The sequence below is a fragment of the Pangasianodon hypophthalmus genome, chromosome 21, assembly GCF_027358585.1.
Source record: "Pangasianodon hypophthalmus isolate fPanHyp1 chromosome 21, fPanHyp1.pri, whole genome shotgun sequence".
In the NCBI taxonomy this organism is placed as follows: Eukaryota; Metazoa; Chordata; class Actinopteri; order Siluriformes; family Pangasiidae; genus Pangasianodon; species Pangasianodon hypophthalmus.
Genome location: NC_069730.1, coordinates 16,072,317 through 16,100,152, shown reverse-complemented (window position 1 = coordinate 16,100,152; position 27,836 = coordinate 16,072,317). Strand labels below are relative to the sequence as shown.

The 27,836-nt window shown below is 39.2% G+C and overlaps 1 protein-coding gene across 1 annotated transcript; it reads right to left on the bottom strand.

The window, feature by feature from the left end:
- Positions 1-174: 174 nt before the first annotated feature.
- On the bottom strand, positions 175-27,580 carry sbno2a (strawberry notch homolog 2a). The gene is made up of 32 exons (XM_026925305.3): positions 27,397-27,580; positions 26,355-26,555; positions 24,569-24,654; positions 23,723-23,819; positions 18,767-18,940; positions 18,098-18,160; positions 17,835-17,943; positions 17,433-17,593; positions 15,938-16,071; positions 15,555-15,645; positions 15,244-15,387; positions 14,773-14,890; positions 13,696-13,801; positions 13,356-13,509; positions 12,255-12,431; positions 11,905-12,002; positions 9,683-9,765; positions 9,371-9,553; positions 8,794-8,915; positions 8,575-8,706; positions 8,289-8,424; positions 8,044-8,156; positions 7,868-7,939; positions 7,404-7,512; positions 7,129-7,200; positions 6,229-6,372; positions 5,768-5,862; positions 4,777-4,869; positions 4,522-4,653; positions 4,145-4,221; positions 3,214-3,404; positions 175-3,043 (listed from the first exon to the last, which is right to left on the bottom strand). The coding sequence occupies exons 2-32, from the start codon at positions 26,472-26,474 to the stop codon at positions 1,758-1,760; spliced, it is 4,872 nt and encodes a 1,623-aa protein (XP_026781106.2). The 5' UTR covers positions 26,475-26,555; positions 27,397-27,580; the 3' UTR covers positions 175-1,757.
- Positions 27,581-27,836: the final 256 nt, after the last annotated feature.

Below are 27,836 nucleotides of genomic sequence, written 5' to 3'. Positions count from 1 at the left end.
GAACAAGACATTTAAAAGTGTTAAACTACTCAACAAGATTATAACCAGGACTATCCACCACTAAAATGTCCCATGGATATAAATAACAATAATTATAGTCATTAGAACAAGAACACAAACATCAAGAACAACAGCAACGACACCAAAGACAATAAATTGCTTCCATTCCACCTATACAAGAATATCTTGACCTCATAAGAAACGTATCCTTAGTAATCTTTTCTTTTTTTTTCTTTTTTTTAAATATAATAGTCTTCTGATACATCTGAAAAATATTAAAAGGAAATGAGAGCCTAACAAGAATCCTAATCAAGCTTCAGGCTCTTTTTTTTTTCTTTTCTTTTTTTAACTTGTTCAAGGGGCAAATTTATCTTTATTGCTAAATGTTTTGCTCCCTCAGGAAGGAGACTGAGGTTAGCATGAGGTCCAGTAGTTTAACTGTCGAAAGTATTTAATAATGTAATTGGTTCAGGAAAAGGAAAAAAAAAAAAAAAAAAAGCTCTTAAGATAACTGAGTTGCCTAATAAATAATAATTTGGTGTCCAACGCCCAAAGGTCCTTTAGTTTTTTTAGTTAAATAATAATTGGTCTGGACAGTAATAAGTTTACACTATACCTGAGAAAGTACAAAACAAGCAGTAAAGCAAATAGAGTACTTCATTAACCTAGGGATGATGTTTGTTAGCTTTATTATCATACCCTAGATATTTCCAGCCATTCCATCCCTCTACTCAGGCCCATGGAATTATGGGAAAAAAAATTCACGGGGTCAATATGTAAAACAGCAGTATTACAAATTTCTAAGTCAATGAGCCCCTCTGGTGAAGTAGAGCAGACATCTTCGTAGAGGGAGCAAGATGATGATCGCAATAATAAATAATATGCATTTAATTTGCTTTTGTAGAACATACACACATGCACGCACACACAAATACACACACAATATCATTGACTGCATCTTAATGATACAAAGGCACTGACTGAGCTAAAGGCATTTTCTTCCAGGTCTGATTCAATTTTCAACAGGAAGCAGGAGTAGGTGTGACAAAAGCCCAAAGGACCATATAAATAAATATACACCATGTAGTTGATGTTTCAAAAGTATTAAAAGGTGCACTGATGAAGGTTTTACAGGATGTCTGCAGTTGTTGTGAATAATCCAAACTGATCAGCATTTCAGTGATGACACTTGCATTTGGTCGGTAACAAAAAAAAAAAAACTAGAAGAATCGTCATATATGGAAAAACTTGATGAAATCTGCATCATTCAGAAGCAGCAACAGGAGCTATAGTGATAAATATGTTAGTTAATGCTGTGCAACAGATTTGAGATGATGAAACCATATTCAGACATGACTTTCATAAAAATCTGAACTAGTGTACCGCTTTAAAAATGCTTTTCTTTTTTGAACTGGGAAAATGACCATGTGAGGCATGTTGATTAAAACCACTCCGATGTTATCATCATGCTAGACAACCTCACCTAAACCACAAGCCGTAAACCTACCAATGTCAAACATCCCTAATTAATGGACCTTAATTTCAGCGAAGGAAGAAACACTGTTGATAAAAGCAAAAAAAAAACACTACAGCCAGTGGATGAATGATCTGGGGTGGGGGCGGGGACAAACTGAAGAAAGAACAACACCTACTACAAAATACCTCAGCCAGACATGCTGAGATCACAGTAAAGGAAACTGACAGTACTGCCATGTGCATGTACAGTGGTGATATGAGCTCACAGGCGTTAGTGGCCACTAGGTGGTGTCCCAGTCTAGAGAATTGAACTGAATGACAGAGTGGCGGCGGTCTGCAGAACCTCCGCGAGCCATTCGGTCGAGGGCCTTGTGGGCATCGTGGGCATCCTGGGCATCCATGCTGGAGTGGCCGTTGGGTAATGGAAGAGGCAGTCGCTCGGACGAAGGCGCAAACAGAGAAGAAGGGGAGATGGAGTCAGAGAGTGAAGAAGACTGGGGGTCTGAAGAGAAGAGCGATGACGTCCCAGGGGAGGAACAAGAAAATGAAGGTGAGGGAGGGGCTTGATGGGTTAACGAGTATGGAGGATGACCGAGCAGGTCAAGGTTGAAGCTGAAGTCGTCCTGTGGAGATGCAGAATTTTCTGTGACAGACTGACTGCTGAGTGACCCCTGCTGAGACTGCTGACCCAGTTTTAATGAAAGCGGAGCAGGTTCACTGACTGGCATTTGGTTTTCCCGTAAATGTGTGTGCAAACTGTGCGTGTGTGTGTGCATCAGTGAGTGTTGATGACCATCCTGCTGTATAGGAGATGGTTGAAGCAAGCGAGGTGGCTGTGATATGGAGTTTACATGCTGTTGAAACTGCTGCGCATGTATGCTGTAGTTGGTTAGCGTGTTAATGTCTGGTTTGCTCCCATTGTGTCTCAGCAGCTGCGCGTTGAATTGACCGGGGTTCTGCTGGGGCGTGAGCAAATGTCCTGGGTTTTGCTGCAGCACGCTCAACGCCGTGTGCTGCGTCTGTGTGTGGATGGTTTGCGCTATGTTATGCTCCCTCTGCCGCTCCTGAGAGATCAGGTCTTCCAGGTGAAATGTCTCAGGGATCTTCAACCCTCCTTCCCCTGCTCCTCTCCGCATGCCAAAGACACCGTTCATACCCACTACTCCATTCAGGCCCAGCGCTCCATTTGCATGAGTCGGTTTGGGCTCAGGGGAGGAGCAGGGGCTGAGTGTGAGGTCCAGCACTTCGTCCACAGCCTGGCTCGTGGGCAGGGCAGCCCGGCCAGGCCGTGAGCCTGGGTACGGTGGGGGGCTTGGTAGATGCATAGCAGCGTGACTGAAGGCCTTGCGGCTGTAGAGTTTCTGCTGCTCAAGCCTGAGAAACTCCTGGCGGATGCGCTGTTCCTGTGCACGCTGTTCCTGTGCACGCTGCTCCTGCGCACGCTGCTCCTGCGCACGCTGCTCCTGCGCACGCTGCTCCTTCTGCTGCCGAGCTCGCTTCACATCTGAGTCCATCTGAGAGAGCTCGCTGCGCACACGCTCCACACAGTTCTCTGGTATCTTTATACCTGAAAGAGATTTAACATAACATTGCATAACGTAAGCACAGTAAAACAATCATGACTGACTGACTAATTAACACAAAATCCAGAATGATTATATACCATCACTTCTAAGGTGGCAGCGTGCATAGTTTGTGCAGTGTCTGTCTTATGTGTGTGCAAGTTGTAATACTAACCGACTTGCTTGCTGTTCTGTTTGGTTTTGAGGCGCACAATCTGCAGGATGCTGGAATTGGTGATATCAGAGACAACATCTGCGACTCGCTTCCACACTCTCAGCAAAGCTCCACACAGCATGTGGTACTGTCGCAGACGCATGCCCAGCCAGCACTCCTGACCCTGCTCCACCTGCTTACACTTACCTTTCCTATAAAAACACACACACACACACACACACACACACACCCCTTATACATATGATGACTCAATACGTCAGACCTTGATGGCAAATTTTTTTTTTTTTTTTTTTTTTTTTAAATAATTAAAAAAAAAAAAAAAAAAAAAAAGAAAGAAAGAAAGAAAGAAAGAAAGGAAGTCACAACACTGTGCCTGGCTACACAGTTGGAAATAATTATGTTTAACTGACCTTCTTGTGATAAAACATACTATTGTTAGCCTTAGTGCTCTTCAACAGGAAAACTAGCATTTCAGGTTTAAAAGCACAACAAGAGAATAGTAACTGCTGTACTAAATAATGCACGCACACCAGGTATTTGCATGAATGTTTTGCCATAAGAAGGAAGTGCCTTTCTTGTGTTTTCCACCAATCCAGCAGATTTTCCTAACCATCAATGATATTTTCAACCATCAATGTGCAGCCATGACCATTCTCTTCGACAGAAAGAAAAACTTAGAGAAAAAGATTTAATCAAAATTATTATTATTATTATTATTGTTATTTTGACCTGTTTTTAAAGAAAAAAATGAAGCGAGTATTATGTCACTGTTTAAAAAAAAAAAATAAATAAATAATAATAATTCTATAGGTACACATACAAACACCAGCTTCCACTTCTAACCCAGTCATACACAGCAATGCTCTTACCATCTCCCTTCTTTCCGAGATGCTTACCCACAAAAACAACCTTAGAACATTTTGTTACTCACCAGTTAGCATGGCTGCACTTCTGGAACGAGAAGACGAACTGATTCTCCCAGCAATCTTTGGCCTGGTCTTGTGTCACCTACAGTATAATAAACCAAAAACAGAAATGATGACATATCTCTTAATATCCACTAGGTGTCACTATGCAACTCTGATCCGCAGAGCATTCCAAGTTTACAGTGTCGTTAACAATGCTCGTGAAGTATTTCATACTTCAGGTTTACAGAGCTTCATAACCTGAAGAATATACTAAGATGACAGAGTATCAGTTTTAACCAGCCATCCAACCGTTAGGTGTATTTAACATTATGATGCCTTTGAGGAAAGTATTGACCGAATGAGGGAGTGAATGATGGTGTGCCTCTGGCTCACTCCTGACCTTGCGGTACCGCTGCAGCAGATTCTCCAGGTTCTCAGGGTGGGCCTGCCTGCCGATGTTAGGCTTATAGACTATCAGGTTATGACCTCGGCCTTGCTCTGCCAGCAACACACACGGCTGGCTCCCTCGCAGCTGGAGACAGACAAAATGACCACCATAACAACTGAACAAGCTACCAACAGTTATAAACAAAGCATAATCAGTATAAAATACCAATGACTACTTATTAATGATTACTGTAATAGTTCTGAATACCTTGTGGGAAAGGTAGAAGCCCTCATATTCCCCAGTCAGTGTGTTTGCTTTGCTGCAGGCCTCGACCCATGGCATTCCCCGATCCACACTGATCTGAAAACAGCATGACAAAAGCATGTCAATCTCTATACACCACCAGCCAAACGTCCGCACACACCAGATTCAATGCATGATTTTCATTGTCTTAAAAACCTTGATGAAGGCGTATGGTTGAAATTTAAATAATTAAAAATAGAATAAAAATTCAGAAATAAATTTACACTTTTACTATTTACATTTCAACCATTTTTTTAGTCACTGCATAATTGCATAGATGTTATTTCATAGTGTTAACATCCATTATTATAATAATATAGTACAAAATTATTACAACAAAATCCTTCTATGAGCAAGTGTGTCCAAACATTAATTAATTGGTAGTGTTTAGTTAATTATTTAATAGTTCAACTTTGATGTGAAATCTAAATTAGTTTTAGCTTCTAGTGTGGTTTCTAACTTCTAGTAGTTTCAATTTTTTACAGATATGTTTGTTCATATATTTTAGTTTCAGATTAACTCATTTCAATTCCAGAGATTGTTGAGCTATTTTTGTGTTTCAGTGTGAATCCATTCTGAATATGTTGTACAAATGTGCACTCATGCATATCCTGCCAGCTCAAATGTTCCACGCTAAACTAAAACCTAATTCAAATGCTACATGGAAAAATTAATGCGGAAAAAAAAATGCACATTTGCGTTTTAATTATATGTGGCAACATTTCCAGTTTTTTTTTTTTGTTTTTTTTTTTAAGTGTAGTTTTGCTTATGAGCAAGTAGACATACACACTGCACAACATTGCAGCAGTGTATATTGTAGTATGTCACTGTTGTTTTAAAATTTGAAATGACATCATTAAGTGACTAACATTTTAAATACAGGAAGTCCCAGTGCCACCCTTATGTAATAAAGAGGAAATAAAAAAAAAAAAAAAAGCAATTGGGAAGCGAGTACCTTATAGAGGGTGACCTGGCCTTCTTGGGGGTTCCCAGGAGTCAGGAATACTTCCTGTTTCTCTTCATGGATCTCATCATTACCTGGAGCCAGATCTAATAACACACAGAGCACACAGAGATCAAGAAAACCACACACGCACACCAGATATAAATTATAGCTCTAAATCAGTGTTACCCAACCCCAGTGACATTTGCTCTCCCTATCACACAGTTCAATGGTTATGCCACACTAATCCATGTGATTCAACCCACAATAAGTTAGGAAAACATTAAAATGCACTGCACAGATGATTCAAGTCACTAAATGTCACTCCTTGGATGCGAATGCATTTGATTTAGACTATGAGGCATACACTAAGTTCGACGTAAAAACAAGCTGTTTGAAATCTGCAATCAGAATGAACGTATTTAAATTAACATATACACTGACATAGCCACTGTGTCAGACTAGCTGCTTACCAAGTATACCCATGTCATATTTGCCTTCCTTTTTGTCCTTGTCAATCAGGTATTCAAAGTTGTTGGTGAAGTACTGGAAGAGAAAGTTCTGCTGGTGCACCTCCAGGCCTAGAATCCGATTCAGGAATTTAGTGATGGTGCAGTCTAGGATATGGGAGGGAGGGAAAATAGTTTTCATGATTAAGCTGGACTGACAAGCCCTTCAAATAAATTCTGACAGCATCATCCTGAACAAATACAAATGCAGTGAAGACAAACTGAAATCCAATGTGGACCTTCATTAAGGTTTAATCCCAGACACTGGCATCTTTAATGTTTAATGCCCTCGTCCACAGAGAGCATTTTACATTCTACTTGAGCAAGCGATGAAGGACTCTCATTGGAATGCACTGAGAGATACAGTGGAGCACTACAATAAATTCCATCTTTGGAATTCTGGAGATCACATGACAATTTTCAGATTTACCCACTTTAGAGAGCTGATTCGAAAAGATGAGTATGTGGAAAAACACAACATATAAGAAAAGATGCAAGTGCAAATTTATCTGTGTCAGTGTGGACTAGGCCTTAATGTAATATGCAAAAATATTTTAGTCATGGAGAGATACAATAAAACAACAGAAACGAATTTTTACCACATTGCCCCAGTGCTGTAAAGTTAGTGTAATGGCTGTAGATTAATTACAGTTAATTACAGATTAATTCAGTAAACATGTACTGACAAAATTTTTCTACTGCCCTGATTAGTGTATTTCAAGTAAACATGTTTTCCAATCATTTTTTTAGTACACGGACATATTGGAATTATGTAATCACACAACACACATGCGGTACACTCAGATTAAGCTGAGTATCTCTGGAAGTCATCAGAAATGTTTATACAGGGGTGTAAATATTTACCTTTTTCTGTGTTGAGGCCAAAGCGTGGCTCCTTACAGAAAATGCCCACATCAATCATCCCTTTCTTCATATCTGTCTCACACACACACACACACACACACACACACACACACACACACACACACACACACACACACACACAGAGTGTAAAAATAAATAGTTAATGAGCAGTAATTAATAATGAGCAGTTCTTGCAAGTCCACCTAATATTCAGAGAAAACATGTGCACAGCCTATAATGACTAACACTGCAGACTATAAAGTTTGAATTACAACCTGCAAAGAATCTTTCATCACCCCCTAGATAGCCTTTTGGTGGTGGAACTTTGTTTTCAATGTATCCCAAGATGGCTTTAGTGATCTTATCCAAAGCTTTTGTTCCATACTACGTGAAAAAAAAGAGAGAAAAACATTAAAATATTTATGCATATTCAGGACAACCTTAATAACAATCTTAAATACCAAACTGTTCCATTGTTGCTTAGCTAAATTATAGCAGATATATATAAGTTACAGCATTTGGAGAACAAAGATGTAAATTAACTTAATTAACTGACTGCAAATACGCTGACTACAATACTAAATTCATAACTAAAATGTATCTAGATGATATCTAGATGAAGGATTTTTATATTATGCATAGTGATCACTGTAAAACAGGCAACGCTACTTTCTTTTAAACTTTCAATGTTTATTAAATATTTCAGACGCATTTTTATCATTAGAGTGTGTGCACCTACTTTATTTTCAAAATTGTATTTGCTCAGATCTCTGGACTCAGTGGCTCGTCTATCACCATGTGTCAGTGCCCCCTAAAAAGAAAGACAGATCCATGAACTCTTCTCGCAGACATATGATACACTGCATGTGCATGAATATATGACAGGGAAAAGGTATGACTGTGGTGTGTAATTACCAAACTCTCCAGGCGCTTGGCCACGATGGAAGCAAAGCGTCTCTCTCCTGCTAACTCTGAGATCAGGAAGATGTACTCTGGAGCTGTTACCTGGTTAGAGCGATGAGTGCGACCTGTTGGAGCACACACTCGCACATTACTGAACAGCATACACCATTTTATTCACTCTTGTGCACACTCAACGAGAACTAATGTCTTAACACCATGGGAGTCTTTTCTCATTATAGCATTTTCTCCACACACACCGAATTGCTGGATGGCACGGTCAGCACTCCACGGCAGCTCCAGCGTCATGTGCACCCTTCTCCTTTTATTCTGCACACGTTTATCTGCCTGTAGAGAAATCCCTGAACTTGCAGCCTCTGAGATGATCGCCACCAGCTTTGCATGAAACAGAGAGAGAGAAAATAAGGCTGCTTTCACACTTGCTGTTTTTTTTTTTTTGTCACCCACCAGCCCACATTTTATATGTGAACCTACAGGAAGTGGCTGCAAGGCACTAAGAGGCATTGGCGTGAGCTGAATCTTTACCTTTTCGCCATCCATAAATCGTAACTTCTCTTTGATGTTCACATGGTCGATGGTGAATCCTTGTTCAGCACGTGATTCATACTGCACCCTGCCATCTGGCCTCCGCACAACTCGGCCCTTACGACCTGTCATCTACACACAAATATAATGTAAGTAGGCATTCAGGCACACAGACTTCAGAAAATTATTAGCTTGTTTTGCAGTCATGTAAACCCTCACCTCAGACACTTTCTCTGGCCCTCCGAACTGATCAATCAGCTCATCCAGTGTGTTAAGAGGAAGCTCCTTTCCCAGCTCTGCTATCTTAGCCAGCAGCCCCTGCTTCAACTCCTCCAGTTTTGCTGAGAGCAGAAGACAAAAAATATTACTCCAAACACACACACTCTCAGAACAGTTTCAGCTAAGAGAAACAGGAAGAGCTGAATCTCTCCCGTGTGATTTAACAGTCTAGACTTAAATTTAACCTCAGATTTAATAAGTACACCAGAGCTGTAATGTAGACACTCTGAAACACAGGGTGCTTTATTGCACACATTTCCGCACCAGTAAGATTTACATGCCTATAAATGTAGTCATTTTACACACTGCATGCTTTAAACCCCCTTAAGTAATTGTTAAGCCAAACCTGAGTAGGTCATGCCCAGAATGGCTAGCGGTTCTTTATGTTTGAAATGCAACAACAAAAAGTCTCACAGTGAAACTTTGGCATAACACTTACTGAGAAAGCTTGAACAATGTTTTTTTTCTATACAAGGCTAAAATATCATTTCTCAGTAACTACTGAGCCCCAACCTACCAGTAGGTCCATTGATGTGGTTAACAAAGATGACGTCATCGTTGTCTTGCAGTGACTCAGGGGACGAGTTTGAATCACTATCCATGTCCTCAGAGTCTGAATCTGAGCCATCGCTGATCTTAATAACTTCACCAACCTCTACACAGGGTTTTTGACATTTGGGTGGCCGACCTCTTGGTTTTCCTACAAGATCCCAAATAGATATATTCCTTATAACCTTTTCATACATGTCTAGATCCAATAAACAGCCTGAGGCTGAACACTCAACTAGGAAAATAAATGAGTATGTGGTCATGAGACAGAGTTACTCACGTTTTCGTTTATTTCCAGCAGTCTTTTCTCTCTTCGGTTTCTCTAATGGAAAGTGCTTCTGAACCAGGGACTGGAACACACCCCTGGAGATACACAACCCAAACATTCTCAGCATTATTCGTTTACAATAACCTTCCATACTGCAGTTTGTACCTGTATACGCAATCTCTCCACTTACAACCAAATAAGCCCACTATACATTGAGGCTGTGGTAAAGTATTATCGCACGAGTCTAACTGCATGATCTACTGAATAATCTGCAGAATATTCAAACTATAATGGGTGATGTGGCAAAAAGATTATATCACAATAATTAAATTTAGGTATACAAAAAGAGTGTAGAAAAAAAAAAAATGTCAATATGAGCAATACTCTCAGAGGCATGTACTGTGACGTCCTCATAATATCCATATTATATTGTCAGTTAGCCAGCGGATCAATACATGGTGATGTTAATGGGTTGTTATTTTTTGCACAGTGACTTAGCATGTAATTTCAACACACTATAACAAAGGCAAAATTAACACAAGACATTTCAGCCATTATATTATACCCATAAATATATTTAACCATTTTAATGGTGGATTTTTTTTGCATGGCACATTCATGTTCATAATAATGTGACACTAAATATCAAGAGAGTCTAAAATCTTACAGAAAATTAAATATTATCTTAAGTCTACCAGCTCTCCTCATTCTTCGTGTTCACTTCACTGCATAAACAAAATAGCTTACAGGCATGAAAGTGTGCCTGACACCATTTATGTAACCTAATGTTCAAAGTTCTAAGTGACGTCCATCTTTCCCATAGCAGCAGACAGTTTGGTTCATATTTCGACAGTCTCACCAGTTGGTGCTCATGCTACCAGCTTCAGGTAGATTGGGTCCTGCTATCCATCATGTAGCAGAACAAAGTAGTGAAATAGCAGGGTGACACCCACTCATTTTGATTATATGGAGTGCGCCATGCTTATCAAATAGTAATTCTTCTTTTGCAGCTGTTCTGCTAAGACATGGTAACGACCAGTTAAGCTGCTCTGTACAATGCGTTCATGTTGAAAAGTGCTACTGAGAACACTTCAGGGCAAATCTTAAACAACCTCCGATTTCCACACCAGTTACTCCTTGAGCAAAAACAGTTTATTTGTTCAGCTGACATTTCTCTTTTGATTATCCCAACTTCTGTCCCTGAGTCACAGTGACAATAAAACAGTGGGACAGGAGCTTCTGAAGCATACAGTTGAACTACCCAAAGCCAATATGGCTATTAATTTATGTCAGCACATACAACACTGTCTCTTTCATTGTTTCTCATTTTACTAAATTTTAGATTGACTATGGCTTTAAAATGACTGAAACAGATACCAGGGCATGACTACAAGAGCCCTACCTCAACCACAAGATGAATCATTTTCTAATCATAATCATTACTTAAAACGACAGAGTGTGCTGTTATAGGAAAACAATGCATTACCATTCCAAAGTTGATTTTCCAACAGCAGGTCCTAAAGTGTTTTATTCCACTGTTATCACAACAATGACACAAAGTTGTACTTTTTTGTCCGTTAGCAGTTACATTTAATGCTGTAGAAGGTCCATAAAATATCACTTCCGTTATAATGGCTATAAACAGGTTTTCCGTCACCAGCCTCTCTCTTTCTCTCTCTCGAAGTTAATAAGATGGAAAAAAGCAGTTTTTCATGTTACTAAGAAACCACAAAGCCCTCCACCCTGAAGACTTTCCTGTGTCTGAAAACTTTACCTCTGACTGTTACAAAGTGCTGACACTGGAGAGTCCTTCCGAACATGTTAAATAAATGTTTCCTTGCAGAAAACCTTAAGCACATGCTCACTATTTGTACATGTTACCTGTCTGGTTGCATACTGTGGTGGAAACAGTTCTTTATTTGTGTGCTACTTATTATTGTCTAACTGTGTTTAGACTTATCATTTGAAAGAGCCCTTAATGTTTACACATGTGAAAGAATGCACTAAAAGTATGTTTCCTGAATTTGATGAATTGTAATTACAGTACTGAGAATAACTGTGCTGATCATTTTAACTGTTCCCACCTCCTGTCAGACCTCAGAGTTAAACCTCCTGTTCTTGAAGTCGCTAGCCTGGGTTGTGAGTAATACACAAAGTTATCAAACCCCTCAATCAAAAGCAAGTGGACAGTCAAGGACAGAGCCAGGGTCATGAGGAGTTCCCCAGACACTCACTCAGCTGCAGAGACGAATCGGTCTAGGTGTCCATCATTCTCATCCAGAACCTCACGAGTACGGGCCTCACCGGTCGACTGCAACCCAATCACAATGCTCTACACACACACACAAACACACACACAGAGGACAGAGTTATCAAATCAACCAACTGAAAACTGAACTGAACTCTCAGCTGAAGGGAACTAACAAATTCAATCACTACATCATCCCTCCACTGTACCTCAGCAAGGCAATCATATCAACTCATCCATTCACAACTCAAGTAAACACACACTTTACCTCTAAAATCACTCTGCCCACTATTTCAAAAACATTCTGGCTTATCATATGCTGTTACCGTGTCTCACCTTGCCCTGATTCATCTCAGCCTTAGCGAGCTCCACCAAGCGGCGCACTTTGGCGGCGATGCAGAGGTATTTAAAGAAACGCTGGTGGGAGGACCAAAACTGGCCCCAGAGGGACTTACGAGAGACCAGTCCCAGCATATCTGCTGCCCTGGTGAACACTTCCAGCGCTTCAGCCCACTGGAGAAAAGCAGAAATTACGTTAAACATTGACCCAGAACTGACATTTCATTGTCAACACATTTTTTTTTTATAAAGGAAATGTATTTTTTTTTTAACAAACATGTAAGTAGGAGCTTCTCAATTTCAAACAAAGTAATATACACAGCATTTTATAAAAACTGATCTTGGAATGATTTGCTTTAAAAAAAAAAATTACAGATGTTTAGGTAAGGATTAGCTACTTCATAGATTACATACAATTGGACATACATAGATTATAGCAATTGGAGTGTAATTCATTTGTAATTCAGTTAGTGAGAAATTCGTTCTGAAATAGTATCACAGAATATTTATACAATGCCTTGCATAAGTACAGCATAGGTACACTGGAGCTAGTTAGTTAATTCATCTAGCTAACACTGAGGTTTTATTTAACACTCAGTACTATCAGATAGCTAACTGGGAGACAATTCAACACTCCAGTATGCTGCATGCTATAACAGAATTTCTCCTCCCACTGTCTTTCCAAATATAGCAATTTACCAATTTTGCCTGGGTTTAGGCTTTTGTAAATAAATATAGTTCTCGAATACATGCAACTTGTTCTCTACTATGTGTGATGCACTCGTAACAGTACCACACACCATCATTCCACTATGTCAGCTGGGCTGAGAAAATCATCCAAATATCTGGCCAGCAGTGGTATCATGGTTTACGCTGATGAATGAAACAGAAGGTGCCTGGCAAATCATGCATGACAACAAATGGGCTACAGTCTGTAGTTGTATATCTACAAATTGCATCTATATATTAGGTGTGTCTGAAACAGGCCAAGGAGTGATTGTACGAGATAGGTGCACCTAATAAACTAGTCACTGTGTGTGAGCTTGTTCTTTCAGCAGCACAGTCATGTTCTCTCTGTGATAGCCTACAGCCTCTCACCAGTCGGGCTGCCTTGTTGTAGACCAGCTTAAATTCTTCATCCAGTGCGATTTCCTCGATCCGAAATGACACCCCAGAAAAGCTGAGCTGCCGGGCTATGTACATGCCACTGACTTTCATATCCATGGCAACTATCTCCATGGCGCCGACACCCCTGTGAAGAGCAAGCAGGCATAGCTGTTGGCTGATGCAGAAATTAGAACGGTGGCTCCTCATTTGTCATGACATACATACGTAATTTAATTTTTGGCAAGGAGTGTCCTCCCAGTAACTACTTAATTAATATCTTCCCGTTTCAGGTAGCGTGATTTTCAAACAGCACTCTGTTAGTGGGACTAACCTCTTCTCAATGGCATGTAGGAAGTCCTCAAATGTCCTGAAGGGTGTCCCCTCTCCCCAAATCCCCAACCGGCTCATATAGATCATGTTCTTTGGCTCAGAGGCACCTACAGAACAAAAGAGAACAAACGCAGTATAGAGATTAAAGAAACGGCCATGCAGGATTGTAAAGTCTAGATTCTGTGTTTGGGCACAACATAAAATTAGCTAAATAAGTGTTTTTTGAAATTTGAAGTTTCTGTGCTTGTATTAATGATACAATAAAGTACTATTTTCCTGTAACAGAGGCAAGAGGAGACAGGACAGGATGTCAAGTCTTGAATCTAGAATCTGGCTTATTAATCAGATTAAAAGCACATAGTATTAGACTTATGTCTGACACATAAAACTAAGGGATTTCCCCTGGCTAATGTGTGGAAAAAACCAAATATTCACGTTTTGTCTGTGGACTCGGTATGTGAGAATTCCTAGATACAATCCATAAGCAAAAAATCCATAAGTTCTTTTTGTTGATTAATTATCTGCTTTGAAATGAGCGGCACAACAGAAAAACACTTGTCCCATCATTGGGAGATAGCGATTTCAAATCCCAATGATGCCATAGCCACCAGGCCGGAAGCAAAATTAGCCATGCTCTCTGGGTGGGAGGGATGGATTACTCTCTCCCCTGCCACTCACAGCGACACTAGCCAATCGCGGACGTCTGTGATAGCAGGTAGATAGCAACTTCTTTGGGATGTGATACGCTGCCCCGTGATGCAGCATGAGCAGAACTTCGAAGTGATGTTGTCTGGCTTTACGTGTCTTGAAGGATGTATGTGGTTTATCCTTCGCCTTCCCCGATTAATATTTGCAGTATGATGGGGAGAGCTGGCTGGTGGGTGGGAATTGGCAGGTGACCAAATTGGGGAGAAAATTGGGGGGGAAATGGAAATACCGCTTAGTATTATTAGGGATGTTTTGGATGTTTTGGATGACAGTGTCACAATGTTTCAAATTATGCTATGATTAGCATTAAAACTTAACATGGATCACCATGTTGGGTGTGTGTAACCATAGAAAGGATTAGTCTACAAACCTGTGGCACTAGCATACACCACCCTGGCCCGGGGCAGCTTGTTCTGCAGGTCCAGGACAGCTTTGCCCATCTTCGTGGATGTCGCATTTTTGGCTTTATGACATTCATCAAACACAATCTGAGAGGATTCAGATGTCAAAGAAAAAAATTTGGCCCGAGTTTGATTCCACACTGAACCCTGCATTAACCATTACTGTTGTAATAGCAAACAACACTCATCCAGCACTAACAGCCCATACTTTATGAATCACTAGGAGTGTTTCATTAATTGTTACTAACAGCAACAACAGCTGGACAGAAGTTAAAATAAATTTTGTACTGACTGTTTCATTTTCCCTTCTTTTTCTATGTTGAATAATAAATTAATTTATTATTATTATTTTTTTTAATCTGACACTGCTGTTTTGCTAACACAGATTCTCTAACTTGAAATCTAGGCTTACTACCCAGAAGAACTAAAGGAAAGGATACGACTCCGTCAAAGCCAGGTTTACACCAGTCCAATATCTGTTTGAGTCGGGTGCGGTGCTGTCCCCCTGCCTGACTCTCCCCAATCAGCGCCGAGTATGTGGCAAACAGGACGCCCTCTGAGGTAGCTGTGTCTCCATACTTAATCTGACAAGACAAGAAAGTAACATCAGAGACATTCACCGGGCACTGGGGCATCCGTAATACAATTCTTTATTTATAAAAGTAGGTCATAATACACTATAGCACTTGTTCTGAACAGCAAAAGAGAACTAGGTAGGCAAATATCTTATTTAATTAGAATGGCACTGTACCTTGTTTAAAGCAAACACAGGAATATTCGGGGCGTCTATGTCCTTGAGGTCTCTTTCTGCGTCGTACTTGAGATCATTAGAAACACTGAACCTGAAAGAAAAACAAAGAAAAACAATTTAACATCACCAGACACAAACATTTTGAAAATTATTTATAGTCAAACATGACTCTCTTACAATATAATGTTAGGTGTTCATAAATTTAGGAACAGAGCTGATTTTAAATTTAATAGCACTGCAGTCAGTTTTCTCCCCCAATTAATTTACATTTTCTAACAAGTGTGGAGAATTAAAATATAAAGGCTTTCTAGTGAAAATGGCTAGGGGAGGTGTATTATCCTCTTTGGAATGGGATCTTAGATCACTGAAAATGAAAGCATTACCACAGGGCTCGCTTTCTTCCTTTTAAATAGTTCTCCAGTATGATGCCAGCTACAGTGCGACCCTTCCCCACACCGGCTCCGTCTCCAATCAGAAAACCTGCCCTCTGGTCATTCTGCAGGATAACCTCGTGTTGCTGATAGGCCAAAAAACAAAACAGTAATTAATGCACAGGAAAGTCCCAATGCTTTCTGGAACACAAGCTGACTAAAAAAAAAGGAATTTTCATCTGATAAACTGAGAATAAAGTGCAAGTGCAAAAAGACAAAAACACACCCAAAGAACAGCTAAAATAACACAGCACAATGCAGCTACATTGCAAATCGACCTATGAATTTATTTTTGGAAACTTTTTGGCACCCAAACAGTGTTTCATAGTCTACGAGCAGTGTTAAACAGTACAAAAAGATTTGACTTAAGTTAGCGAATCCCATTATAGGATCAATGAAGAATGTAGTAAGCAAACAGCAACTGGCACATTAAAATTTAAGCAGGCTAACATGCATCTAGGCAGGTAAAAAAAATAAAAATAAAAAAATTCTGGAAAAAAATTAAGCAAGATGAGAAAAAATGGCCTTACACTGTATGAATTTGGTACAATTTAGATACAATTTTGCTGAATTTCTTTTTTAATTTATGGTTAAATGTCATGTGAAACGCATGGTGAACTGCGAGTGAATAGAAGTATGTCCATTTTCTTTGGTCTGCACAAACTGCCTGCTTGTCATTTTATCTTCTGATCGGAAGGTTGAGAGTTCAAATCCCAGCACCACCACGCTGCCACTGCTGGGCCCTTGAGCAAGGCCCTTAACCCTCAACTGCTCAATTGTATAAATTAGATAATTGTAAGTCGCCCTGGATAAGGGCATCTGCCAAATGCCATAAAATGTAAATGTGTGAGCAGAATTTCTCTCGATTTCCCTCGTTATACAGAGCTTTAAAAAAAAAAAAAAAAAGTGCCTTTTTTTGTGCCAGCACTGTTCTCCATGCTGGTTTTTCTCACACCTACGTCTAATTGTTACGGCTAAACAATACAATTCGGGTATTCAAATATTAAACTTGGGCAGAAAGGACATACCTAATATTTAGGTAGACAGGAAAGTTAGTGTGATAGATTACTAGTATGCAAGTAGGCACTGAGTCTAGTGAACAAGAAAGTAATGAACCCAACAAGACAGAATACTAGACAAATAGCCTACTAGGATCAAATACTAGAAGATTAGTATGTAAGCAGGCTAGTCATCCAGTAGATGTGTAGGATAATATGTAATCAATATAAACTGTAAAAAGCGAGTAAGGTAAATATGCAAGTAGGCGAGTGTCTGTCTGGGTGAAACAAAGCAAATTGCTACAAACAGGCACCCCACTGAATTCTTTTTTTTTTTTTTTTTAATCACATTACAAGGATATTTGAGACTAACCCATCTGTGTAAACTAAGCTTCTATAGTTCACTACGTCTTGTTGCAAACTAATCTGAGTGTGGCTGATCAGTGTACCTGGCAGGCATAGATGATGGCTTCGAGCTGCAGGGCAGAGAGCAAACCGGTCCGGATAGTGTTGTCTGGGATGGAGAGCGTGTAGGTGATGTCTGGGGGAGGGACACTGGAGAGAGTGCTGGTCTCTACCACAATGTCTGGATGAGAAATTCCTATAGTAGCTGCACACATATAGAGGAAGACATAAATGACAGTACAGGAATAGAACAGTTGTATGTTTTAGGAGAAATATGCATATAATAACCAAACAAATAGCTTTGCTATTACGCATATTTGCTGTGACTTAGTAGTGAGTGCTCTCATTCGTTATAGCTGTAGCACAACACTGAGAATAAAACTCTGAGTACACAACAGTGAGTCTGAGCATACATCAAGCTTTACAAGATTAAAGTGTGTTCATACATTTGGATGGCTTGTATTCAGCGTAGGTGTCTATGTGACCGAGTTCTTCCGTCTCTTCCTCATCTGCCTCCTCTTCCTCCTCTGGTGGAGTCTGACCAATTTCAGGGAGCTAGATAAAGTGCAGGAGGAAGAGTGAAATAGAGAGAGAGAGAAGACAAGTAACATCGTAGTAAGAAAAGACAGATATTGATCTCTTGTAATCTGACATTGAAATCCCTCCTAATCAAAGACATAATTAAATGAAATTATGATCTCTAAGCTACCTTATATCCTGCTAATGGTTGGTTGTTAAAGATGGCATTGATTTCTTCTGGAAACCTGGTCAACTGATGGGAAATGGATAACATGGAAAACACAAGCACACACAAACTTAATGATGACAAAGACACAACATGATGAGTTGGCACTTGAGTTGGAAGTATGGATATTCAATTATGTCCAATCTCTTATACTCTATTGACTTTTTTTATACTCTATTAGCTTTTGAGGTTTTGCAAGAGGCCTGACTTTAATTTCAGATGTAATGGATCATAGATTGAAATGAATACATTTGTGTGTATTAATTTCAGACAAAGTCAGAGATTGCATGTTCTGAGCAGATCATTTGATTCTTTTTGCTTATAAACTGTGTACCTTCATGTGTCATAATAGTACTTGGCTAGTGATTGGCTAGAACCACATTTTTATGGTTGCAAACTCTGGTTGGAGTACAATTACAGAAATTAAGTTATAATTACAAAACCTGTCATCAATCTTCATATTGCTGTCTGACATCAAGTGCAGCTGGTTTTTGTTTATTTAAATCCTAACTAATGCCTGTTGGGTTGTGTGTGTGCGTGTGTGTAGGACAACGGAATGGATAGCAGACAAAGCACTTTTCCCAGATGTGTCCTAAAATGTAGATGACATAGCAGGTGTGTGTGAATGCCCACCTGTCTCTGGCTGTTTCCAGGTGTGTCCCAGAATGCTGGTGTTGAGGCGGAGCCCTCGCTGGGTATGTGGGACATGGTATCGATGCCAAAGCTAGCAGGGTCATATTCAGACAGAGAGTCAGGGGTAGAGGAGAACAGAGACGGGTTGGACAGGTCATCGATACATGACAGATCCTGTAAGAAAACAGAATAGGTAACAAGAAGGAAGGAAAGAGAAAAGGAAAGACATGTCTGAGTACAATGCAGTCAAGATAAACAGCGAAGTTAGAGAACAAATCGAGACACACAATAGACGAGAAGGGAAAAGCTGGACTGAAAGAAATGAGAGGGTCGTGTATTCTTCAACTTAAATCACTGAACTCAAAGCACAGGATATTCTACATGAGCGATCGATTCCCCAGTACAAATGAAAAAGATGTAAAAGAAATTGCATTAATAGGCATCATAAAATTAAATCGTAAAAAGCCTAATTAGGTATAGCAAATCATTTACGGAACATCATTCATATTCCTCTATTTACCGATTGGTTCATTCAAAACAACATATAGATGTCTTGGATGTAATTCAAAACATTTACTGTAAACCTTCTGGGAATCTAGTATTCCCTTTCACATTCCATATCACCCCATTAACCTCGAGGGAGCCACATTAGCTGGAACTGGACCTAATTAGTAGGAATTGTATAACCAGCAATCTTCTCCCAAACCACAATGTTTAAAAAAATTTATTCAAACAAATGTGTGTTTAAAATGAAAGAGATGAGCACATTGACATGATTCAGTTTTAAAAAAAAAATAATAACAATAATTCACCTCTACATGTAGGCTGTCAAAGTACACCCTTTGCATAATCACCCACAGAGGCAATAAATAAATAAATAAATAAATAAATAAATAAATAAATAACACAGTAATGCTCTCAAAATGGTAACTTCTGCTGTAAAATCTATAAGACGGTGGAAAACGTACAGGACCCTGCTCTATAAGCATGTGGGTGTTGCAATCCCTGAGACTAAACTGTACTGGAGATGCGTCTGTACGGTGAAGATAAGGAATTCTCTTGGTGTGATGTCAGCTCTCTTTTCTCTACAGCCTGTCTTATAATCCAGCAGCTCTCCAGTAAATGTAAAGCCCTGATCACTACAATTTACAGGTGTTACTGACTCATGAATACTCATATTCTAATGCAAGGTAAAAATTCTCTACATTTATGCATATGATGTAACTGTACTGCAAAATAAAAAGTCAAACTTCCGGTTACGCACCCTGCTCAGTTGCAAAAGAATGATGGACAATTTGGCAGAGATGAATGACAGAAATATAATAGGCATTTAGGGATGCCAGGAAAGTGTAAAGTGTTGATTACACAGAAAGGGTCCACACTTAACAAAACACACACAACAAAAAAGTTTCCACAAAAGAATCCTAAGGGTTGGGTTTAGAGATGACTAATACTCAGATAACTCTATGTCGATCCACTAAACAAGTGTACAAAAGAATTTCATACAGGTTATCTGGAGCTTTCACAAAACATAACACAGATGATGTGGAAGACAAGTCTCACCCTGGCTTCAGTGGATAATCTCACTTGGATCGTGTAGATTTATTTACAAGAACTGCTGCTGCAAACATCCTGTGCTGATCTTAGGACTCTTCTTCACAATCTGCTCAGACTGAACATCCTGTAAACACATTTTAACTTTTCTCTTCTACCCTGTATGGTTTATAATCCCAATATCAGGCGTGACCCAGAAAAGCGATTCATTCTCTTTTGAGTCTGTCAAGGTTTCTTACTGATGTCATCTCAGGGAGAGTTTCCTCGCCACTGTCACCTATGGTTTGCTCATTAATGAACTAAAGCTACACCTAGATTTCTTTAAACGTGTTTTGTGGCAATGTCTATTAAAAGCACTATACAAGGGAAGGGAATTGAATTGTCCAGTGAAATGGCAAAGCCGACAAAAAAAAAAGTCCCTTCTTCCTAAACAAAACTCCCAGCACTGTTCTCTGTAAAAACAAACCAGCATTTTAAATGATGACCTAAGAACAGAAAGTCCTGACATAGCTTTATTAATGCATTTGTCATCTAAATGTGAACTGGACAAAATAATTAAAGCCAGTAAAACCAGAATACAAAAACTCTTCCTACTAGGGGTGTTACAGTTCGAATTTTTTTTGTTGTTGTTTAAAAGTCTAAAAATATCAGTGTTAATTGCACTGGAATGCATTTTAAAACATACACGGATGATGGTAAAAAAATTCAAGGAAAAATATTTTATGAAATCTTATTTTATGAAAACAAAAAAAAACCTCTTTGCTTAACCTTGTACGTGTAGCAAGAACCTAAAGGAAACAAAAAGCTCACATACCCTCATTGTTGTTCTTTCTTAGATAGATACTTTTTAGAATTGTCTGTCTATAAAATTTCTTACAATGTCAGTGTTTATTACATTGCTGTCATAAGCCGAAAGAAAGAAAATCTGTGAGGAAAGGTGAGCCACCTTTTGAGACGCAAAAAAAATAAAAAATAAAAAAATCTAACTACTGCAGTACTTGTGCAAAACAGATAGCTGCTTGGTTTCGCTCTAGCCAGCAACACCATGTAATGTAGTAGCAATGTAACATGTTCACAACCGTAGCGGATTACACAACCAACGGTATTTCAGATGAGATGAGTAAGATATTCCTTTATTTGTCCCGCAGTGGGGAAATTGCATATTGAGATGAGAACCAATAGAGTAAGGAATTTGTTCGGGTAAAGAAAACTGAACAGGTAGATGGTAATAGACAGAAATGCATTTTAATTTGTAATCTGGAAAAAGTTAATAGTGAGGTAACCTTCCATCATACACTGAGAAACTACGACACTGACAACCCTACTTCATACCATAATTAACCACCTGACTCTTACTAACAAGTGAGAACTGAAACAAAGCTTTATTTATAAAAAAATAAAAAATAAAAAAAAAAACGTTTTTGGCACTGTTAGCTCCCTTGTTAAAAATCAGTTCAGTTAGCCATATGCATCAAGTAAGCAGCAGTACCTTCGACAGTGGATGTCCAACCTCAGTTCTGTTCTAAAAGTACAGCCCTGGCATGACACAGAGCTCTAATGGGAAATTAACTCAAAAGCAGAAATAACACAAAAACTAACAAACATAGTAGGTACAAAAAAAACCCCACCATATAATCAAGAAATCTGGTAACTTCCACTAACCGCAGGGCCTTGACCATGATCCTTTAAACGTCTATAATCACATAAACCACCTGATATCCAGTGCATTTCACCCATGTCTCATAACCAGTACTACAGGTAAGAGTTTCACAATTACACCACAGGGCACAGATAAATATCTGTGTGTGTGTGTATGTGTGCGTATGTGTGCGTGTGAGAGAGACAGAAAGAAAGGGGTGGTGTGGTCTAATTTCAGGAAATGATGCCGTTGTTGGAGTGTGATCAAGATTACTGGAAATCAGACCCTAATTTTACTAGGAAGCAGCCACAACTTTAATAGATACTGTGAGAACATCTGGTGAACTGGGAGCTCTTATAAAAGAAACTTTGGAAATAAAAAAACAGTTTTGATAGAGACACTAGTTATGATTTACTTAAAAAAAAAAAATAAATCTATGCAGTTGGCAATGCTGAATTTTATCTGTATTGCTGTTAATCTCTAGATTTTTTCATGAAATGTTAATTGCACCTTAAGTACGCCTTTATTTGTTTGACGCTTTACTTAATATATTGGTGCACTTTAAAGTGGTTTTAATGTTTTACACACCCAAATTATCCATGTAGGGCTTACAGAAAAAATGATGGTTTGGCAGAATGGTACAGAGTCATGACAGCTCTTATTCGATGACTCATAGCTGATTTAGTCTGCTGACATGCTTAACTAAACATTTAACTGTCACAATACCTTTATAACATGGGGGTTTAATCATCACTATTATCCTCTGTGATGCTCTGCAATGATCAACCACTGCTGCTAACAAATAATCATGCCTTGTGACTTTCTGAAAAGCTCTTTCAATGGAAAAACAGCTTACTTTACTAAGTGATTACAGCTAATCGTTGCCAAGGAAAGCCATTAATAATGAAAAGGTACTAGACAGATATATTAGATACATAGACAGATAGATGATAGACAGATAGATGATAGATAGATAATTATAAAAGACATAGACTGTAAATTACTATTACAGGATTGTCAGAGCGCCTCAACACACCTCAGGAACATTGTGTTATAAAATATTTTTTTCCTCTTCTGACTCTTTTAGTTCATTTTTACAAAACAGTCTACACACTGGCTTTACATATGAACATTGAATGTGAAGTTGAAAGAGGATTACAAAAGCACTGACTGTCTTAGCCTTAAAATTTTGTATAGTACATTAATATATTAACATATATAGGATTTATTTAAATAAAAATTTTTCTAATGAACACATTGTGGTTGGAATCTTTTGCCCACTTGTTTTCCTCTTCTGAGATTATTTCAGTAGTAGAAAGGTATTGCATGGCAAATCCAAGGTATAGAAATCAGTCATTTTTACTATGCATAACACTCAGAACGAGAATACATCAACTCAAAAAGAAAATGAAAGTGGAAGTCATGTCATTTGCGCTTACAATTTACCCACCCTCAAGCGATTGCACAGGACTTAAGCAGTCTTACTAAAAACAGTCACTCTAAAGCAACCGGATTGTCCTTAAGATGGTAGCTCGTGCGTTTGGACTCTCGAAACATCAAGCTGAAATTGTCCACTTTTCGAGATCAAAGTAAAAGCAGCCGCTCTTGAGTGATTAGACGGGAGACAGCCACTCTCAGGTGATCAAACTGAAAGTATCTACTGTTAAACGATCAATGTAAAAGCAGCCACTCGCGAGCAATCACACCGCTCTCAAGCGATCAAACAAAAGGCAATGACTGACTGAGATCAGACTGGAACTTACTGGTGCAAGGTCATTCCTGCCTGATGTGAGGTCAGAGAAATCCACGTCAGGGAATGAGCTGAACTCATCCACAGATGAGGGGTTGACCTGGAACTGCCTGAAAGAGCAACAAATTTAACACATTACATCAAAACAAAGAAACTATCCTCTGAGCTTATTTATGCTTTGCTACTTTACGTGTCCTATTAATCAATTTAACCTGATTATTGTCTCCAGATGTTATTATAAGACAACATGTAATCATCACACACCATAACAAGCCAAATTTAAATGTAATGGGCCTCTCAAATGTGATGAATATGCCATCAAAGAAAGTCAGACAATTGCTTTGCTGCGGTGACAAGAGTTTTAAAAAAGACATGTCTGTTAACTGCACAAGGAAGAAACTGTGTAGCTGAGTAAACAATGACGTATTTTAATTCTTATGAGCCCATGCAAAAAGGAGATAAGTCCCAAAAATGTCTCAAAAGAAAAAGAGCAGTTATCTACTGCACTCCTGAACAAAAGATCCGTATCAGACAGAGGTGTGCAATTATATGCATGTCTGAGCATGCTCGGTAGCCAAGGCTAAACTCCACGAACTGCATTGTTAGACCACAAGAACTCATTATGAAGAACATATCTGAAACTAAAATTCTAAGAAATATATGAATTTCAAAAGCAACTAGAACAAAAAAAAAAAAATGTGTTTATGGCATCTTAGTCATAACCAAACTTCTATTCTTTTATCTTCTGGCGTCTCCATTTTCTTTCTCTGGCCTGGCTGGAATAAATTTATCATCTTACATCTGTTTCTGGATCTGAGAGTGAGAGAGGCAGTTAGAAAGAAAATATTCTGTCACTCACCTCCCAGATTGTTGCATAGGATAGCTGTACTGGTTGTACTGAGGCGGCTGGGAAAATTGCCACGGGTTAGAGGAAAACAGCTGACTCTGGAGGCGAAAAGGAAACAAACATCACATTTTTCACAGGACACAGTAAGGGAATTGAGAAAAACAACAATGATTACACCTCATGTGGTGCAAATGTTGGAAAGCCGTACCATTTCAGAAAACTACAAACTTACCCCTGACTGAACAATGTGTCAAAAACACCTACTGAGTTCCAGACTGATGTACGTTTACAGTTTAAATGTGTGAGATAGGCATCTGATGTACCAAATAACCACGCACAAACTGCACCAAGTGAGGGAAGTGGCTCTTAAGGTTACCATGACGAGCACAGTAGTGCTCTAAGTGTTTTTATTGGAGTAGCATGTTGATAGCACATTCAGAGAAACTGCAGCGGGTTCTGTAGCGGTTCAAGCTGAATGGAGTTACAAAGTTTAACTGGGAAAAGACAGAGAGGAACTGAGCAATAGCGAGAGCCAGAGAAAAGGAAGACAGTCATAACAGACTTATCAGCCACATTTCTTTTGTAACAAGTCCAAAACTAAGTTTCCTACACACAATGACCACCATAATGTAGCAGGAATGGTGGGCTTTCATATTGCACCTCTCATGAGAAACTTCAGGTTAATTGCCTTGCTCATGAGCACAACAATACCAACAGCCAGAAAAGGAACAAAACTGCTATCCCTAATTCTCTAACTCATTCATGTTCCTGATGCTACACATTAAGTAAAGAATAAAACACAACAAGGTATGCTGTTATAGGACAATCATCAATGAGTTGGTGTGACCCAGCAGTGTGTTATTCCTCTTATTCCACAGCAATTCGCCAACAATTTCAATAGCATTTGTAATTTGAAACGTCCGCGAAGTTAGTTCCTGTTGTCAATTATGTCAAAGGAGCTATAAACAGTTCTCTGTTGTAAGGACTTTCCTTTGACGAAAAACTTAGCTACAGCTTTCTCTCGTAGTTACAGCTGAAAGTTACAGTTTTACCTGTGACTTTTACAAAGTGCTGACATTGGAGACTCCATCCATAAATATTAAATAAACTTCCCCTTACAGTAGACTTCTTCGTATCAATAATTACATTTTTACGTTTTAAAATCTGTTCATGTGGAGCGTCCAACATACAAGCCCCTGGACATGTTGTAGGCTTCACATTCATTTAAATGAATATACCAGTGAATAGTTTTCAAACATAACCTCTCATGGTGGATTATCATAGACAAAAAACCTTGACATTTTTCCCTTGCGTGACAAAATGTACAGAAACCCCAACAACCAAAAACCCACTCAAAGTGTAGGAAGTACAGAAGTCTAAGAACAGTTGTTGGGTCATTCAGCAATTTCCTTTCTTTGTACAAGGTAATTCACAAATTGCACAAAGTGCAATGCTACAAATGCAGCGGAAAAGGTTCCTTTTAGCAGGTATGGACTAGACCAGGCTGCTAGCACTTTATTATTTGATACAAACCTACAGCACTGGAAACAGCAAATAACCAAACCATAAAAGGTTCAACATCCTAAAAGCTAAATAATGTTAAGAATAGAGTGTGTTTAATGTGATCTTGCACTACTGTATAATGAAGATCTTTGTCCTGAAAAGCTTTAGATAAATTTTTCCCCGGTTTGTGCTTGATATCATAAGCATAATGATACATCTGAGCATGGTTTTGGTCAGAAGTGAAATGAGATGTTGTCTGGTGAAGATGTAAACAGAGAATATGGTTCGCCGGTACCTCGATGGCATTGGGGAGTTGAGGACTGGGCACACTGTATTTGGGGCTCTCCAGCTGAGGGTCCTCTGGGTGCAGGAAGTCCTCCGCGTCCATGACGACAGATGTTGCGAGAATGGGCATCAGGTTCTACGTAGCGCCACAGGGACTGAGCCGAACAGCGCGCCCAATGGAGCAATGCGTTTCATCATATTCCAGCCATCTCTAAGGAGAGACAAAAAGAGAGATAGGTCACAAGTGGAAACAGTTTACAAGACCATTTTTAGGTTATAAAATTGCTTACACTGATGTGAGGGCAAATGGTGATAGCATGATGTGTCAAAGTAAATTAAGTAAATGAAAAATGTGGATTTTTTTCATTGTTTTTTTTTTTATTTGCCACTGTGTTTTTTGGTTTGTAATTTTGTTGTAGACTTCTGGGCTTCCTAATCCTTGAGAAATGTGACAGAGTTTGATGTTCCCCAAGAAATCCACAACTTCAGGCCAGCAGTTTATAACTAATTAACTGACAGGGTTTAAAAGGCTAAGTGTATGGAGGAGAGAAAAGGCTAAACCTTTAATTGAAATAAATATATTCGACGACCATACCTACAAGTTTGCTTGGCTTCACTGCAAAGTTAAAGCATCTCAAACGAAACAGCCATGAGGCTATACGAGGAACATATTTTACGAAAACTACTATTAGTTTGCCTTTTCGCTCATCACTGCTAGTCAGCGCAAAGAGCTAACTTATCCTGTGCAATCCTTAACGAAATGTTCCCTCAGTTAACTTTACGAGCTATATAACTCCCGGTTTAACACCCCTGTTTTTTTATTTAAAAATTCCTAAATGATAGCGTACAAACCAGCTTTGTTTCACACGTTATGCCAGTTATCCCGTTTTATTCCGAATTTATTAACAAGGCCAAACCCCTATTGTTTGACCAGCTAGCTGGCTGCCACTAGCGAACTCGTTAGCCTGCTTGCTAACTAGGCTAACGATATGCGCTCGAGCGTCTATTGGCGACATTTTTTTTTCCTCTGGCGGACGTAAGAGTACACTTACCGGATACAATTAAACCTCATTTCCCCGCGGTTTCACCCCACCTCGACGACCGACAGTCCCTCAAAACTGTTTTGGACCGTGTCAAATTCTGAATTTAATCCATATTTCTTTCGGCACGGTTGTTTATCTCACTTCCTGGTCAGCGGCGCCATCTTAGTTTTAGGAAGAGAGGGGGGAATCTTCCGTTTCCCCTGATGACGTCACGCCGTTCAGCTCTCTCCAGCTCAGTGTACAGAGGTCAGCTCTGTATAGCTATCTGTCTGCCTCAAACAAACAAACAAACAAACAAGCAATTAAGTGATATAATACGTGACAGGAGTCCTTCATGTATACGCTTTCGCCAAATTATGTGTTTATGTGTCATGCAAAACAGCTCCATGCATCTCCAGCAGCATACACTGCCACACTATTATTATGCATTATTGTGTGTATTATATTAT